The following is a 19,477-nucleotide window of genomic DNA, read 5'->3' on the forward strand; positions in this document are numbered from 1 at the left end:
TTGTGCTGTAGCAGAACCCTTGGTGAGAACTTGTGGTACAGTAGAGAGCAGTGGTATCATTAGGGGCGTGCTCTCCTTCCCAGTCACTCTCTGTGTCCTGTATGGGACACTGCTCATATTCAGTCTGGGTATCTGGAGGGACATTCTTAGCTGTCACAGTGAGTCTGAGCCTCAATAGATGTGTGTTTTTCTTTCTGTAAGTTTGTGTGCATGTGGGTATCTGTAAGTTAGTGTGTTTGTGTATCTATGTGCAATATGGTGTGTGTGTTTAAGTTAGTGTGTTTATCTGTGTGTAAGTTAGTGTGTCTGTGTGTGTAATACAGTGTGCTTGTGAAAGTTAGTGTGTTTGTGTGTCTGTGTAAAACAGTGTGTGTTTGTGTGTCTGTGTGTTATTTAGTGTGTCTACATATGTGTAATATAATAAGTATGTCTGTGTAAGTTAGTGTGTTTGTGCATGTGTCATATAGTGTGTGTCTATTTTAGTGTGCCTATGTGTCTGTGTGTAAGTTAGTGTGTTTGTCTGTATATGTGGAATATAGTGTGTGCCTGTGTAAGTAAGTGTGTTTGTGTATCTGTGTATAATATGGTGTGTCTGGGTGTCTATAATAGTGTTTGTATAATTGTGTATAATATAGTGTTTGGGTGTTTATGTGTAAATTATTGTGTTTGTGTATCTGTGTGCAATATGGTGTGTTTGTCTATGTGTAAATTAGTGTTTTTATGTGTCTAGGTGTAGGTTTGTGTGTCTGTGTATGTATAATATAGTGTGTTTGTGTGTCTTGCACAATATAGTGTGTGTGTAGTTGTGTGCATATATTGTGTTTGTCTATGTGTATGTGATTTTGTAGTAACATTTGCTTGTGTTTATGTATAATATAGAGTGTTTGTGTGTGTAATATAGTTTGTTTTGTGTTTATAGGTGTAGCCTAGTGTGTTTTTATGTCTGTGTAAAATTTGGTATTTGAATGTTTGTGTGTTTGCGTGTCTCTTGTGTGTATGCTGTTAGTTTATGTATGTGTCTATGAATATGTTTGTAAGTTTATGTGGGCATTTCTGTGAGTGACTGTGTGTGTATGTATATGTGTGTGTGTGTTTGTGTGTGTGTGTATGTGTGTGTGAATTTTATGTGTAACTATTCTAAGGTTACTGTTACTGTAGGTGTGTCTAAATGTAAGTTTGTATGTGTGTCTGTGAATATATGATTGTTTGAAAATGAATATTTTGGATGTGTGTATTTTACATATGCCTATGTTAGTGTGAGTGTCTGAGTGTAATTGTGTGTCTATAAGTATAATGTATGTATTTAACTTAGGGTTCATCTCTATGTATAAATATATTACATATTAGTTAATATTTGTGTGCCCGTGTGTTTGCTAGCATGCAGTGTACTGTGTCTGTGTGACTTTGTATAACTGTGTAATTATTTCTCTATATGTTCATGTGAGTTATTCTTTACAATAGCTCTAACAGTGGATTAATATTAACAGACATATATTAGAAGTCTCTAAGGTCGTCTAAGGAAGAGCTGAATCACCTATTTTTTTGCACATGTGAAGTCATTAGTATTGTACTTTGTTGGTTTTGTAAAACCAGTGGTGGGCAAATACTCACAGGATCTGCTCAGTGACAATTATAGGGATGGGGGGGGTTATTCCCATTCATTACTGCAGCCCCCCTAAACCTTAAAGGCACCAGCTGAATTCATAAGGTACGGCCTGATTTGTGTGCCCTGTGCTATACACAGATCAAGAGTAGAGGGCAATTAAACAAAAATAATTATAGGAATATAAAGTGAAAACCCCCTTGAAATGTTGCCCAATGGTTAGTGTTTTGCGCCCAGAAAATAGTAAAGTTTATAATTACCCCTTAACCTGCTTTTCCAAATAGTTCCACCTCATACAGCTGAGGGATACAGATCCTACACGCCCACTCGATAAAAACCCCTCTCTAATACCTGTTTGTCGTGTTTGTGTCTCCTAAAAATAAGTGTAAAACAATTTGTTTCTTTTTATATTTACGTCTACTTTTCATATAAATGTTTATAAATGCTGTTTTATGATGTTGTGTTTTTCTAAGTTGTTGTGTGTGTTTGTGTCAAGCTGTACGTATTGTAGTGTAGGGTTTGTCAGTATGTGTGTTGTTGTGCATGGTCAAGTCAATGTCAGTTTGTGAGTGTGTGTGCATGTGTGTGTCAATGTGTGTATATGGGTGTGTGCGCGTGTATGCATGTGTATGTTTGTGTGTGTATGTGTGTACTTCCTTACACAGAAGAGCTTTATACCTAGCCCCTTCTCTTCGTTTCTTATACGCCTTATCAATTACCAAAAAGCATAATTGATTAAACTGATTTCTTGAAATCTGAAGGTTCTTGTACATGTGTCATTTTGAGTTTTTTTCCTTTATTTTCTGGGATATCTCCCCCACATATAAAAACCCATGTGGACATTTAAAGGGACAATTCAATTAACAACATAGGATTGTAATTAAAAATATTTTATTATGTGTAGTATAAAAAAAACTTTGCACTACACTTTCATTGTTTATCTTGTCCCCTATTCCTGTAATTTGCCTCTAAGAAATTAATGTTTTTCTCAATTCAACTTAATTTCTATATTTGAACCAGTCTGTGTGAAAACCGTGTCAGATAGCTATTTTAACAATCCTATATTCCACACAGCCATTTTTGCACAATCTCTTTTATTGCCTGATTTATAACTGTTCTTAATTGTCTGCAGCAGAAAGGATAGAAAAGGGGAACATCTAGGTTTCAACATGGTGGTGTCTATTGCATTATATAAAATAAAGTTCTTCATAAAAACTAAACCTTTACACTTCTTCAATATTTAAATGACTAATATAATTTAACATCTACATATTATATATCAGGCTAATATTTGCTTTGAATACATTATTACATCTAATTAACCTTTTAAGCGCACATACCATGTATGGTGAGTCTCATGAGTCTTCATTTTAATGTGTCATTGTGGTAGAGCGCATCAGTTTGGGCACAAGTCTCTGTGTACGTTTGTGTATTTGTACTGTATATTCATGTTTCTGATATATGTATATTTATTTGACTCTTTATTATTTTTTGTAATTGAGTCCTGTGTGACTGTGTTTGTGTATTGCTTTGTCTACATCTATGTCTGTAACATTTTTGTTATAAACTCAGTTGCAGGGGAATTACATCTTCTTTTGCATAATGTCTTCCTGGACCCTGGTGGTCCTTATAATCAGTGTAATATCACAGAGCACAGGACAAATGGAAAACAGGTGAGCGATTAGTTATATTTGTATCTATTAATATTAACCACAGATAAAACTTACATTGATAAAAAATTGTAGCTACCGACTTATTTATTTATCTATCTATCTGTCATGTATTATCTATCTATTATCTATCTATCTGCTATCATATATCAATAACCTACCAGTCTTTTATCATCAGTCATCTATCATCTATATCTATCAACTATCATCAATCAATCATCTATCAGTCATCTATATATCATCTACCATCAGCAGTCATCTATCAGTCATCAATCATCTATCAGTCATCTATCTATCATCTACCATCAGCAGTCATCTATCATCTATCATCTACCATCAGCAGTCATCTATCATCTATCATCTACCATCAGCAGTCATCTATCAGTCATCAATTATTTATCAGTCATCTATCATCTATCAGTGATCTATGATCTATTCTATTTATCATCTATGATATCATCTGTCATCTATCAGTCATTTATTATCTATCAGTCATCTATCAGTCATATATAATTTAGCAGTCATCTATCATCTATCTGTCATTAATCAGTGATCTATTACCTATTCTATTTATCATCTATCAGTCATCTATCAGTCATCTATCATCTATCAGTTATCTATTGTCTATGAGTCATATACCAGTCATCTATTATCTATCAGTCATCTATCTATCAGTCATCTATTATCTATCAGTCATCTATCATGTATCAATTATCTATCAGTCATCTATCATCAATCAGTCATCTATCAGTTATATATCATCTATCAGTCATCTATAATTTATTCGTCATCTATCAGTCATCTATGATCTATCAGTCATCTATGATCTATCAGTCATCTATGATCTATCAGTCATCTATGATCTATCAGTCATTTATCATCTATCAGTCATATATTATCTATCAGTCATCAGTCATCTATTATCTATCAGTCATCAGTCATCTATTATCTATCAGTCAACTATCAGTCATCTATTATCTATCAGTCATCTATCATCTATCAGTTATCTATCAGTCATCTATCATCTATCAGTCATATATTGTCTATCAGTCATCTATCAGTCATCTATTATCTATCAGTCATATATCATATATCAGTCATATATCATCTATCAGTCATCTATCAGTTATCTATCATCTATCAGTCATCTATCATCTATCAGCAGTCATCAGTCATTTATTATCTATCAGTCATCTATCAGTCATCAATCAATCATCTATTATCTATCAGTCATCTATCAGTCATCAATCAATCATCTATTATCTATCTATCAGTTATCTATTATCTATCATCTTTCATCTATCAGTCATCTATTATCTATAATCTATCTGTCATCTATCATCTATCTATCATTTATCATCTATCAGACGCCTATTTTTTATTTATCAGTCATTGATCAGGCATGTATCATCTAATTCATATTATAAAAAGGATAGTATTAAATGTAAGAAAGTGGCTATATAAAAGTTATATCTCAAATGCATTTCACTTACTATTCAAGCTATTTTTTATTACAGAATATTTTTTTTGCAAAAATGTTTTATTTTAAAGTTATCACTACAATGAATAACATAAAATGAATGAATGAATGAATGAAGGAATAGCAAATTAAATATGATACTGTCATAGATCAGATAGAGCATGTAATTGTAAACAACTTTCCAATTTACTTCTATTATGAAAATGTCTTTGTTCTCTTGGTATCCCTTATTAAAAAGCAGGGGCATAAGCTCAGGAGCGTTCACATGTCTGCAGCACAATTTGGCAGTAGCTCTGAAAGAATGTTATATGTTTGTAAGACCCCTAGAGGTCAGCACAATTTTCAGAACAGTGTAGTTCTCCAATTATGTGCACACTACCCACCTAACAGAGAAAGAGTTGTTGCTGTATTGGTTCCACAGAGAACGTTCCTTTAATAGATTGTGATGCCTTTTAAAGGGATAGTCTACTCCAGAATGTTTATTGTATAAAAAGATAATCTCTTTATTACTCATTCCCCAGTTTTGCATAACCAACACTGTTATATTGATATACTTTTTACCTCTGTGATTACCTTGTATCTAAGTCTCTCTAAGCTGCCCCCTTATTTCAGTTCTTTTGACAGACTTGTACTGTTTAGCTGTGAAAAACTGTCAAAATGCACTGAGATAAGAGGCGGCCTTCAAGGGTTTCGAAATTAGCATATGAACCTACTTCTCTTTAGCTTTCAACAGAGAATAAGAACAAAGAGAACAAAGGAAATTTGATGATACAAGTAAATTGGAAAGTTTTTTTTAAAATTGCATGCCCTATCTGAATCATGAAAGTTTAATTTTGGCGTGACTGTCCCTTTGATGGACCAAAGGGACATAAGCTTTCAAGACCTCACAGGTCTCCTATTGAGATGTAAAAGTTGTCTGAAAAAAAGAGAGGCTTATATATCTTGCATATAGATTTAAAACAAAAAAAAACAACAAAAAAATGAAGTGTCCCAGTAATTGGATTAACATAATGTCATTTATAGATTCCCATAATGTAAGGGATGAAAGTGTGAAAACATCAGACTGGATGTCTAAGATGTTTTATTTATTTACACTTCCCCATAGTGTGTCATGAAGCCAGAGTCTTGTTTCAGGCCAAAATGTCTGTAGGTAAAATAATTATATATTTTAATTCCTATGTTCTTCGATCAACGATATTTTTAAAATTTCCCTTTAAGATTAATACTTTTAAATCCTTTACATTAGTGCCCAGGATGTGAGAAATATTTACCCACTGGGGTTCCTGTATCTGGGTGGTATATGCAGTGTCTGTGATAAATCATCCTTTAGTGTGGTGGTTGTTTCACCTATATATTGCAATTGACGGCACTTTTTGCACTGAATTAGATATATTACATTCCTGAATTTAAAGGGATATGATACTTTTATGAGTGATGGCTTTTGATGTGCTGTGTGGTTTGCTTACCGATGTGTTGTGTTAAGGGTTTAGTGCCAGTAGTGTCTGTTTGTTCATTATTCAGTCTGTTCTTGATGAGTAGTCTGTGTCGGTTAGCTGGTTGCTTGTATGATAAGATTGGTGGTTTAGTGAATATGTTCCTGAGTTTCTGATCCTTATTAATTTGTCTGAGTGGTGTTGTTGCTTTGTTGTAAGTAATAACCAGAGGGACTCTGGTGGTCTGTTTTTTCTCTATATATTTCAAAAGATTGTTATGGCACGCTCAATTTCTCTATCTGTTTTTCGTGCTGAATGTCCTTGTTAGATCATGGAGTCACCGACCGAGGACTGATGTTGGTCTCTTGTTCTCTCGGTGGTATTGAACAGCTTGACTATACTGTATATAACTGATTTCTTTATGTGGCTGGGTTAGAAGCTGGAACTATGAAAATATTTGTAGAGCTCTGTTGGTTTCTTGTATATTGTAGTTGTGATAGTGACTTCTGATATTAACAGTGGCATCTAGGAAATTGACACATTTGGTGGAGTGTTCCAGTGTGAGATTTATGGTGAGGTGAAAATTATTATATTCTTTGTGAAACTGCTTTAGTGCCATTTCTACTTCAGTCCGAATAGGGAAAATGTTATCAAGGTAGCAGAGATATAACAAGGGTTTTATATGTTGTTGATTGAGAAATTAGCCTTAAAAAGATTGTCATGATGGTGTGCCATACATGTTCCTACAGAGTTCCCATGGTTTGTAGGAATTGTTTTCCAATAAAACACAAGTTGTTATGTTTGAGGAGGAATTCTGCAGGTGTAGTATAGTGGAGTTTGGAATATTATCTCTATCCTCCCTTATAGAGACAAATTTCTTACAGGCTGATAAACCATCTTCATGGGGAATGATTGTATAGAGGGCATTGAAAACCATAGTGAGCAGAAGTGAGTTTATTATTTATGGTGTTGAGTTTATTGAGAAAGTCAGTGGTGTCCTGTAGGAAGCTTTTTGTAGCATTCACTAGGGGCCTCAATATGTAAATGTGTCGATGCCAGAGATTATACGAAGGACAGGATTACCTGGTTTGTGTATCTTTGGGAGCTTCTAAAAATTGCCTGGAGATGGGGAATCCGGTATTAGTGTGATGCGTGGTTCTTGGATGTGTTTTGGTAAATTTGTAATAATTTTTCTCAGAACATTTTTGTAATATACATTGGGGTCTGATGGGAGTTCCCTGTATTCATTTTTATCCAAAAGTTGTCTGTTTGTCTCCCTGAAGTAGTCGTCAATGTTCATAATTGCAACTGCTCCTCCCTTGTCTGCTGATGTTGGGCCAAATTATGCGTGGCGCATACATTTATGTGCGAGCAATAAGGGGTTTATGATGGTTGTTTGCTCACATTGGATGTAGCTCTCAAATAACAATTGAAAGTAAAGACGATCACTTGAACGCAACTGAGTGCGTCGGGATAGACCGACCTCATTGCTCTGGTTAACTGTTTCACGAAACAAAAAAGTGTTACAAAACACTTTTAAAACACATGCAAAAGTTACACTCATAATAACACTAATAAAAATGTGAAAATAGAACATATTCTTCTATGTGAAGAACATTGGAATGTCGGGTTAGCACACTGGAGAAAATGCTATCAGGATTGTGCAACTTTTCGTGCTCCATTGAAGTTTATGGGGCAATATGTTAACGCGGTCACGATATTCCAAATTGAAAACTGATTACTTTCAACTTGTAACACAAAAAGCCAAAGTCTAGCAGAGTTGAGTGGTGGGGGAGTCCAGTCTGAAGTTGCGTGGCCATTTACTGTAGCCATGTGAGTTTATTCGAGCAATTTGATTATAATTCATGCAAGTCCCTATCCGCAGCCATATTATTGATTTAACAACAGATTTAATGCTCCTTACTATTATTCATATACACCAGTGATACACCAGGCCGCAGTGTGTGGTCATTTATCGCATCCATTTGAACAATACATGTGTTTAAAGGGATATGAGACCCAACATGTTTCTTTCATGATTCAGATAATGCAAGTTTCCACTTTACTTATATTATCAATTTGTCTTTGTTCACTTGGTATCTTTTGTTGAAAAGCATGGACGTATGCTTGGGAGCCGGCCCATTTCTGGAGCACTATATGACAACAGTTTTACAAAAATGCTATCCATTTCTAAGAGCACTAGATGACAGAACTATTTCTTGCTATTTAGTGCTACATAATGCCACCAATAAGCAAACATAACCCAGGTACTGAACCAAAAATGGGCTGACTCCTAAGCTTTACATGCCTTCTTTTTAAATAAAGATAGCAAGAGAACGAAGAAAAATTGATAATAGGTGTAAATTAGAAAGTTGCTTAAAATTGCATGCTCTAAAATTGTGTTTAGTGTCCCTTTAAACACATTACACAGTTTACTTGTAGTTACATCTCTTATTAAAGGGACACTAAACCCAAAAAAATTATTTTATGATTCAGATAGAGTGTGCAATTTTATGAAACTTTCTAATTTATTCCTATTATCAATTTTTCTTCGTTCTCTTGCTATCTTTATTTAAAAAGCAGGAATGTAAGGCATAGGAGACGGCCCATTTTTGGTACAGAACCTGGGTTATGCTTGCTTATTGGTGGGTATATGTCAGCCACCAATAAGCAAGCGCTATCCATGGTGCTGGACCTAAAATGGGCCGGCTGCTAAGCTTTAAATTTCTGCTTTTTAAATAAAGATTGCAAGAGAGCAAAGAAAAATTGATTATAGGAGTAAATTAGAAAGTTGCTTACAATTTCATGCTCTCTCTGAATCATGAAAGAAAAAAATGTGGGTTTAGTGTCCCTTTAATATGCATCCATTGGGCAGATAGCCACATTTATATGTGCGGGTCTCACTATAAGTATTTATATTGTATTGAATTCATGAGTAGGAATAACTAATATTCTCCTTTTATTTGCAAGATGCATTTGTAGCAACTCATGGTAAAAGGAATACATAGAATACATAGGTTCAGAAGTGGAAGCTTTAACTTTACTTGAAATTGCTTCATACAGACACACAAGCAATTTGTTACTTGTTTCAAATGTAGAATCCAACTAATTATTTGCAAATGCTGCTTAGTATGTGAAATACATTTTATTAAAGGGACCGTCAACACCAGAATTGTTGTGGTTTAAAAAGATAGATAATCGCTTTATTACCCATTCCCCAGTTTTGCATAACCACTTTGTACCTCTGTGATTACCTTGTATCTAAACCTCTGCAGACTGCCCACTTATCTCAGTTCTTTTCACAGACTTGCATTTTAGCCAATCAGTGCCCTCTCATAAGTAACTCCACGTGCATGAGCACAATGTTATCGAAATGACACACATGAACTAACGCCCTATAGAGGTGAAAAACTGTCAAAATGCATTCAGATTAGAGGCGGCCTTCAAGGTCTAAGAAATTAGCATATGAGCCTACCTAGGTTTAGCTTTCAGCTAAGAATACCAAGAGAACAAAGCAAAATTGGTGATAAAAGTAAATTGGAAAGTTGTTTAAAATCATGAAAGTGTATTTTGGACTAAGATTGCTCCCATAATAATGACTGTTTATAATCTGAATATAGATTCAAAGGCACATATATTGCTGCATATTTACCTACATGAGCTTGATATTATGATACACTGAAACTCCTATATTTTATTAAAGGGACATTAAAAACTTTGATATCGTAATATAAAAGGATATCCTATATAATAAATGGCCAAGTATGTTTGCCAGATGCAGTCATGCGCAGTAGAGACTGCACGTGACAAACATACCTGGCCGTTTGGATCCTGACACTCAGCACAGAGAAAGGCTGAAGCGGAGTGTCAGGGAGCGTGGCCGACAGGAGCGTCGCGATGGGGGCGTGACCGGGCGTCGCGAGGGGCGTGATCAGGCGTTGTGAGGGGCGTGACAGAGCATTGCAAGGGGCGTGGTCGGGCGTCGTGAGGGGCGTGGTCGCTGGCCGGCGCTGAGAGGGGCGTGGTCGGGTGGGAAGGGCCAAAGAGGGGGGTGGGAGAAGGGCCAAAGAGGGGGGGGAGAAGGGCCAAAGAGGGGGGGGGAGAAGGGCCAAAGAGGGGGGGAGAAGGGCCAAAGAGGGGGGGGGGTGAAGGGCCAAAGAGGGGGGGGAGAAGGGCCAAAGAGGGGGGGGAGAAGGGCCAAAGAGGGGGGGAGAGAGCCAAAAGGGGGGCGGAGAGAGCCAAAGGGGGGGGAGCCAAAGGGGGGGGGGAGAGAGAGAGCCAAAGAGGAAAGAGAGCCAAAGAGGAGAGAGAGCCAAAGAGGAGAGAGAGCCAAAGAGGGGGGAGAGAGAGCCAAAGAGGGGGGGGGAGAGAGCCAAAGAGGGGGCGGAGAGAGCCAAAGGGGGGGGAGAGAGCCAAAGGGGGGGAGAGAGCCAAAGGGGGGGGGGAGAGCCAAAGGGGGGGGGGAGAGACAATGGGGGGGGAGCCAAAGGGGGGGAGAGCCAAAGAGGGGGGAGAGAGAGAGCCAAAGAGGAAAGAGAGCCAAAGAGGAGAGAGAGCCAAAGAGGAGAGAGAGCAAAAGAGGGGAGAGAGCCAAAGAGGGGGGAGAGAGAGTCAAAGAGGGGGGAGAGAGAGCCAAAGAGGTGGGGGGGAGAGAGCCAAAGAGGGAGGGAGAGAGCCAAAGAGGGGGGGAGAGAACGAAAGAGGGGGGAGAGAGAGCAAAAGAAAGGGGGGAGAGAGAGCAAAAGAAAGGGGGGAGAGAGCCAAAGAGGGGAGAGAGAGAGCAAAAGAGGGGAGAGAGAGAGCAAAAGAGAGGAGAGAGAGCGCAAAGGAGAGGGGGGAGAGAAAGCAAAAGGGAGGGGGGAGAGAACGCAAAAGAGAGGGAGGAAGAAAGAGCAAAATAGAGGGGGGAGAGAGCAAGGGGTGGGACCGCTGTACTGCAAAAAATGGCCCGTGTACACGGGCTTTAGTACTAGTACTGTATATAAAAAACCTCTGCAATATACTTCATTTATTTATTTATTTTGCCCCCTTATCCTGTAATACCATTCTGACATTGTGATCATTTCAGTTCCTGTTAGAAATGGAAATGCAGAACACTGTTATATTCCCCACTGCCATTGGCTGCAGACTCTAGTGACCTATTTATAACTGTCCCTAATTGGCCACAGCAGAGAAGGTGACCTAAGTTACAACATGGCAGCTCCCATTGTTTTATAGACATTAAGGGCCCTTTCGCTAAATCGATATTTGCGCTCCACTTTGTAATACCAGAGCACACTAATGAGGGCTTGTATTATAAGTTAGGTGCAATACGAAGGCGACCTTCGTGTTTTCTTTGCACTGAAGCATTGCGCTTATAAGAGTGTGCTACCATAGGCTCCAATGAGAGCCTCGTTCTAAAATACAGCTCCTCTTGTAATCTGGCACTTTGTTTGTAAAAAAATGTATTAAAAAAAATATTTGTGTTATATATTGAATCATTATTAGCATAAATACATGGGATAAAAAATGCTATAAATTAAAGCTATAGTATATTTAGTAGCTATATAAATTTGTATTTTACTGTCCAAATAATATATTTTCATACTTTATTAAGCTATTTTAAGCACTGCTATATCTTTTTAATATTCATTAAATAATATTTTTTCAAATTAATTTAATTTTTTTTATTTGAACATATTTATTTCTTATACAATGTGTACTTATTCTTATAAAACTATACATTGTGCTCATACGCCAATCTAGATGAGGATGCAGCTGATCAGCCAATAAGAAGCAGGAATATGTGTGTATGCTCCAATCACAGGCCGTGCCCTCACTTTGAGCATAATGAGGGAGTTCCAGGAATGCATTTTTTGTCTACATGTTTAAACCTTCTGCTAAACAGAGTAAAAGAAGGGAATTTGTTTAATACATAAAATAAAAAAATAGATTTCTTATCATTTTTACAGTAGAATCTCATTTTAAAGTGATTTATTATGCTTATATAAAACATCATTATTTTTTCTCGTAGAGGTGTGTGTTCCAGACAGGTAGAGAAGATTCCTGTCATTTATAACGAGACATTTGTACAACCAAAGTACCAGCCGTATTTGACAACATGTGAGGGGCAACGGACCTGCAGCAGATACAAGTGAGAAAAAAAAAAAGGACCAATAAAATGCTTAAAGGGACATCAAAGTAAAAATTAAACATTCTAAATACAAATTGAGTCTATAATTAAAAAGTAACTTTCCAACTAACTTATTTGATCAAATTTATCTCTTACATAATTGGGTAATAAGTTGGCCCTTTTTTAAGAATAGATACTGATGTAGGCTTTAGGAGCGTGCACATGTGGGTAACAATGTTATATTATACAAGCAACCTGTAGAGGGAGCTGTAGTGCCATGACTTCCACAACTCTATGGTACAACTCTATGGTAAAATAAATTGTATACCTAGAAGAATTGCTTAAAGGGACATCCAAACTTTTCCTTTTGAGATTCAGACACAGTATACAATTTAAATCAACTTTCAAATGTACTGATATTATCATGTTTGCTTCATTTACTTGGTATTCTTTATTGAAGGAACAGCAATGCACTACTGGGAGCTAGCTGAACACATTGGTAAGACAATGACAAAAGCCAAATATGTGCAGCCACCAATCAGCAGCTAGCTCCCAGCTCCTCAGCCTACCTAGGTATCTTTTCAACAAAGGATACCGACAGTACAAAGCAAATTAGATAATAGAAATAAATTGGAAATTTGTTTAAAATTGTATTCTCTATCTGAATCATGGAAGAAAATCTTCAGCTTTTATGTCCCTTTAATAAACAAACAGAGAATGCTTCTATCTTTGGATAAAAGACATACAGAGTGTGTGCTCAGTAGTAGGAAGTGTAGCCAGAGCTGTGGGCATTCCCTGCTGTCACTCAGCACTAACTGTTGTATCTAGATCTCCCTCTACAGGTTGCTTATATAAAATATCTATATACACTGCTTTCTGACACAAAGCACGTGCACACTCCTGAGCCCCAGTGTGAAAAGGAGACACGTTTTAACAACAGACACCAAGAGAAAGAAGTCCGCACAAGTGTTTTTTTATATGTAAATCTATTATGTGTGTGTATGCATGTATGTATGTGTGCATGTTTGCGTTTGTGTGTGTATGTGTATATGTGAGTGTGTGTATGCTGTTAGTGTGTGTCTGTATGTGAGTGTGTGTATGCTGTTAGTGTGTGTGTCTATGTATATGTGAGTGTGTGTATGCTGTTAGTGTGTGTATGCTGTTAGTGTGTGTGTATGTGTATATGTGAGTGTGTGTATGCTGTTAGTGTTATTGTGTGTGTGTGTGTGTGTGTGTGTATGTATATGTGAGTGTGTGTTTGCTGTTAGTGAGTTTGTGTATATGTGAGTGTGTGTATGCTGTTAGTGAGTTTGTGTGTATGTATGTGAGTGTGTGTGTATGCTGTTAGTGTGTGTGTGTATGCTGTTAGTGTGTGTGTATATGTGAGTGAGTTAGTGTGTGTATGCTGTTAGTGTGTGTATGTATGTGTATATGTGAGTGAGTGAGTGAGTGAGTGTATGTTGTTAGTGTGTGTGTGCATGTGTGTATATGTGAGTGAGTGTGTGTATGCTGTTAGTGTGTGTATGTATGTATATGTGAGTGAGTGTGTGTATGCTGTTAATGTGTGTATATGTGAGTGAGTGTGTGTATGCTGTTAGTGTATGTGTATATGTGAGTGATTGTGTGTATGCTGTTAGTGTGTGTATGTATATGTGAGTGATTGTGTGTGTGTGTATATGTGAGTGAGTGTGTGTATGCTGTTAGTGTATGTGTGTATATGTGAGCGATTATGTGTATGCTGTTAGTGTATGTGTGTATATGTGAGTGATTATGTGTATGCTGTTAGTGAGTGTGTGTATGCTGTTAGTGTGTGTGTGTGTATATGTGAGTGATTGTGTATGCTGTTAGTGTGTGTGTATATGTGAGTGAGTGAGTGAGTGAGTGAGTGTGTGTATGCTGTTAGTCTGTGTGTATATGTGAGTGAGTGTATGCTGTTAGTGTGTGTGTGTATGTATGTGTATATGTGAGTGAGTGTGTGTATGCTGTTAGTGTGTGTGTGTGTGTATATATGTGAGTGAGTGTGTGTATGCTGTTAGTGTGTGTGTGTATATATAACATAGATCTAGGTCCAACATGCTGGAAGCCCTAGCAGTCTCGGTTATCCTGAGCTTACAGTATCTGCCTTTATCTGGTAACAGAGCTTGATCAGTGCTTGAAGGTTACAGATTTTTACAAATCTCCATTATTGCCAGTGGGAGGCTTTACGCTACATAAAAAATAGTTAGGGAGAGATCATTTGAGGGATCATTTGAGGAGTAATCAGTACACTGGAGGGAAAAAAAGAAAAAAAAATCATTTAAAAAAGGTCTAAACTGGATACTGGCAGATTAGTGAGAGTGGGGGGGGGCTGTTTGGGAAGGATCAGGAAGGTGGGAGGCAGGAGGGTAACACATATTACAATACTTTCACCCTCACCAGTTTACTAATTAACCTTTACTGCCAGGAATTTCAGAATTGTTGTGCACAGCTGCAAATAGTGGCCTTTTAATTACCAAAAAAATGTCAAAGCCATGTATGTCTGGGAATCCCATGGAAGCTTTTACAACCATTTGTGCCATGATTGCACAAGCAGTATGTAAATAATTACAGTTTTATATGATCGTATGAAATCATATGAAATGGTGCCATGAAATATACCAAAATGCGGCTTAGATCAATACCTTGGGTTGTCTACTTAAAAAAAGAAATAGTTGGACAGGTAAATAAATAAAAACAAGGCTCTATTTCTGTTTAAATGGAGTGATAACAAAAATACTGAAAATTCTCCAGTATTTTGGCCACGTTTTTCTCAGAAATTCCTGAATCATTAAAGGATTTGTGAAGCCACCAAATTCAGAACATTTGTAATAAATCCATGGAAATACCTGTGAAGTTTCCTTTGCTTTGTACTTTTATGATAATAAGTTGAATCTGTTCTCAAATGAATATTAGTTTTTTTCCCTCTTGGCTCAGGACAGTATACACAGTGTCAACTAGACAGGTGAGGAGGGAAATTTCACGTGTCACATCAATTTGCTGTCCGGGTTGGAAGAAAAAGGATCCTAATTCAGAGGCTTGTGAGGAAGGTGAGAAGAGACAGGATAGATTAGAAAGTGTGAAGATATTAAAGCACAGGGTTCCATTTATAAAGTTATAAAACTAATCCTTCCTACCCTCTTAAAGGGACATTGTACACTAGATTTTGTAGATAATCCATTTATACAGCCCATCTGGAAGGGTTTTTGTAACAATGTATAGTTTTGCTTATTATTAAATAACTTTGTGCTGATTTTCAGACTCCTAACCAAGCCCCACAGTGCCAGATGTATACTGAAGTCTACAGACTCCTGCTGGCTCCTGTTTATGTAATCTGTCTTTTCATATTCAGGGAAGGGGAGGGGGATTGTCTTCTCCTTTTGTTTTACCTGCCCCCTTCAGTGGGTGTCCCAGCCAAACCTTATTAACTGCTAAACTGGGATCTTTTATTCTGGATATTTAGATCAGTATCTGTAATATTCTTTATAGTAGTGTCTATTATATGCAGTTATATGAAAAATGGTGTACATTGTCCCGTTAAGTGGCACAGTTAAAGTGACAATTTTTTTATTTCAAATTTCCAAATTACTTCTATTATCTAATTTGTTTCTTTCTCATGGTAAAATATTTAGAAGGAGCAGCAATGCTTTACTGGGAGCTAGCTGAATACCTCTGGTGAGCATATGGCAAGATACATTTATGTGCAGACACCAATCAGCAGCTAGCTCCCAGTAGTTTATTGTTTCTCCTTAGCCTGCCTATTTATGTTTTTTCAGCAAAGGATACTAAAAGAATGAAGAAAATAAGATAATGGTAAATAGAAAATTGTATGCTCTTTCTCAATAAAAAATAAAAAACTGGTTTCATGTCCCTTTAAATACCTACAGACTGATCTGTCTAGGGTGATTGACAACTCCTGAATTCACATTAATGTTTATTCGATAGCAGGGGGCGTGGCTGTGCAAGGGTTTGCTTGCTCAACTTTTTATATCCAACGTCTTCTTTAATCTTTAGTCAAGGCAACAAGCTAAATTTGATATTTGAAGTAAATTGAAACATTGCTTAAAAATTGCATGAAAGTTTAATTATTTCCATTTTTTACACCAAAATATACATATAACAAAATCTGAGGTGTTGAGCATGGTTGTATATATTTTTAAAATAAAGTCAGAATTAAACTTTCATGATTCAGATAGGACATGCAATTTTAAACAACTTTCTAATTTACTTCCATTATCTTATTTGCTTTGTTCTCTTGATAACCTATCTTAGGGAGGTGGGAGACTAGAAAAAACTCAGCCATTTTCAATCACTTTGACTATTAGAACAGTTATGTAACTTATGTGCCTCTGTGAGCTAGTCATTAATTCAAATTCAATCAGTGAGTTGTATGTTCTGTTAAAATAAAAATATATGTTCTTTGAATTGTTCTATAATGAAATATTGTTTGTTAATATTAGTTGTATATATTTGCTGTTCCCATTAGAAAAATGGTAACAAATACAAATCCAATATTTGGGTGAAATTAATACTTGCAGGAACTAAATTTGGCCAGACTGAACCTTAGAAAAAAATCATAAACAAATCTTTTTGGAAGTCTGTGCACATTTCTATTCTATATAATCTTCCCCAAACTTAATTTCCTTGTCTTATCTTGTTCCCTTTGAAATTAATTTTCTTTCCCATCCTCACCCTCTCTTCTCTACCTCTCTAGCTGTGTGTTACAAGCCGTGCCAGAATGGAGGAACCTGTATAAAGCCAAATATGTGTCGTTGTTCTACCGGGTGGGGAGGTAGATACTGCCATGTAGGTAAGTACAAATCATCATGGATCCCTAAGAGTTGGGTTATCAGTATAGATGGGTGAATAAAAGTGACATATGAAAAAGGTTTAATCAAATTGTACAATAGACATTTGTTTTATCTCAAATGTTTTCATAGAGCAAATACTCTTTAAAGGGACAGTCTATACCAGAATTGTTGTTGTTTAAAAAGATAAATACTCCCTTTAATACCCATTCCCCAGTTTTGCATAAACAACACTGTTATAATAATACACTTTTTACCTCTGTGATTACCTTGTATCTAAGCCTCTACAGACTACCCCCTTATCTCAGTTCTTTTATCAGACTTGCATTTTATCAGTGCTGGCTCCTAGGTAACTCTATGGACGAGAGCACAATGTTACCTATATGGCACAAATGAACTACTGCCCTCTAGTTGTGGAAAAACTGTTAAAATACATTCAGATAAGAGGGGACCTTCAAGGGCTAAGAAATTAGCATATGAACATAACTAGGTTAAGCATTCAACTAAGAATACCAAGAGAACAAAGGAAAGTTGATCATAAAAATAAATTGTAAAGTTGTTTAAAATTACATTATCTAAATAATGAAAGTTTATTTCTGACTAGACTGTCCCTTTAAAGTCTTTATCAAACAAGTGTTACATTGTGCAATTTATTTTTTTCTAAATAAAAGGAAACTGTAGTGTAAAACTATGAGAATCAACATTTGAATATCACATTTTATTATTTCTTTATTATTAACTTACATTGACTTCAATATAACAGTCTGGATATAACTATAACTATATATATTAACAAAATCTAACATTCAAATGCTAATTCTGAAAGGCTTATATTAAATGGATATAAAGGTCAAAATGGAAAGTGCATAGTTGCACTTCAATTTGAAATGTAAGCATTTTTGTAATATACTTCCATTAGCAAAAATGCTTCTAGTAAAAATTATTAATGTTTTTCTGCAGCATATGTAAATATCCTGTAAGGGCCTGTGCATCAGTATTCAAACACAACACCACAGAGAGTCAACAGTGGCTTGTATGAAACTATGTCTTCAAAAGCAATACATACCACAGCCAGCTCTCTTATAGGGTGTGGTGTTTAAATACTGGTGCACAGGATTTCACAGAATATGTGCATATGCTAATGGCAGTATATTGCAAAAATGCTTATATTTTAAATTGAAATGCTCCCATACGTATTTCAATTCGACATTTCTATCCCTTTAAACATTATGCAGGTCTATATTTGACTCAATATTCGAAGGAACAACATTTAACATAAATATATATATAATATATAAATTAATTTCAATGAAACTCAATTTATTATAATTTTTTTATAAATAGTAGAATTTAATATTTAATTAGCACAAATAAATGTAAGGAAATTAACATTCCAATTTTAATAAATTATGTTAGAATACTGAGCAAAAATGTCACTGTTAATATGTATTTTTTAAATTTACTTTGCAAAACATTCACTTTTTACACTGACTAGTACCCTAACCACCATATAAATACCTAGCTATTTTTCTTATTTTAAAAAGACCAGAGCACTCATTGAACATTATATTATACAAATTAATATTCATTAGATTGTGTAGCTTGATGATTTAACTGTTATATGTTATCATTTATTAACAATACCTTCTTTAAATGTTGCATCTTTAATAAACATGATAATATTTCAAACATTTTTTTATTTTAAAAATCTTTTTTTTATATCTTTTGCGTTCAGCATGATTCTTTTTTATGTCTATTTTATGATATTTTACTATATTTTCTGTATTACAATTATCAAACTAATGATTTTTAAGTCAACAATTCACTGTACTTTGTATAGATGTATGCATGTGTGTGTGTGTGTATATATATATATATATATATATATATATATATATACAGTATATTATAATACCAAATAAAAATAAACAGCACTCAACTTTCTGATACAAAAAATTAGATTTAAAAAAAACTTTAATATAATTTTAATATAAATAAAAGAATCATATTAAAGTAAAAATGAATATACAGTAAAAGTATAAAAACACTGATACTATATGAAAACAGAATGCCTGCAATGAGCCAAAGGTAGCAGCAGTATTAATATTCTCCAAAGCATACAATACAATTTCTGTCAGTGTAGCAATATATTTTTTAAATGTATATTATAAAGCCCTTTTTTAAATTATAATTTATAGTTTTTTTGTTTTTTTTTTAAGTTTACTTTTTTTCTACATTTTTATTACATATATTATACATGCATATGCGTGAATTTCTATATCTAATCTATTTTTTTGCATCCCATTGCCTTTTCTTAAAAATTTTTTACTCAACTATTACCATGATTCTGAAATTA

The 19,477-nt window shown here is 35.5% G+C and overlaps 1 protein-coding gene across 2 annotated transcripts in view; it reads left to right on the forward strand.

Annotated features, from left to right (window-relative positions):
* The window catches only part of EGFL8 (EGF like domain multiple 8), a 65,682-nt gene that overhangs the window by 4,555 nt on the left and 41,650 nt on the right, over positions 1 to 19,477 (forward strand). The window contains exons 1-5 of one of the 2 annotated variants that reach the window (XM_053689161.1): positions 109 to 158; positions 3,176 to 3,276; positions 12,200 to 12,319; positions 15,251 to 15,363; positions 17,028 to 17,123. In XM_053689161.1, the coding sequence (XP_053545136.1) occupies positions 3,206 to 3,276; positions 12,200 to 12,319; positions 15,251 to 15,363; positions 17,028 to 17,123 (400 nt within the window). In that variant the 5' untranslated portion in view covers positions 109 to 158; positions 3,176 to 3,205. Of the gene's footprint in view, positions 1 to 108; positions 159 to 3,175; positions 3,277 to 12,199; positions 12,320 to 15,250; positions 15,364 to 17,027; positions 17,124 to 19,477 lie in introns of those variants that run through there. The other variant, XM_053689160.1, reaches the window with a different exon arrangement.

The sequence above is a fragment of the Bombina bombina genome, chromosome 7 (assembly GCF_027579735.1).
Source record: "Bombina bombina isolate aBomBom1 chromosome 7, aBomBom1.pri, whole genome shotgun sequence".
In the NCBI taxonomy this organism is placed as follows: Eukaryota; Metazoa; Chordata; class Amphibia; order Anura; family Bombinatoridae; genus Bombina; species Bombina bombina.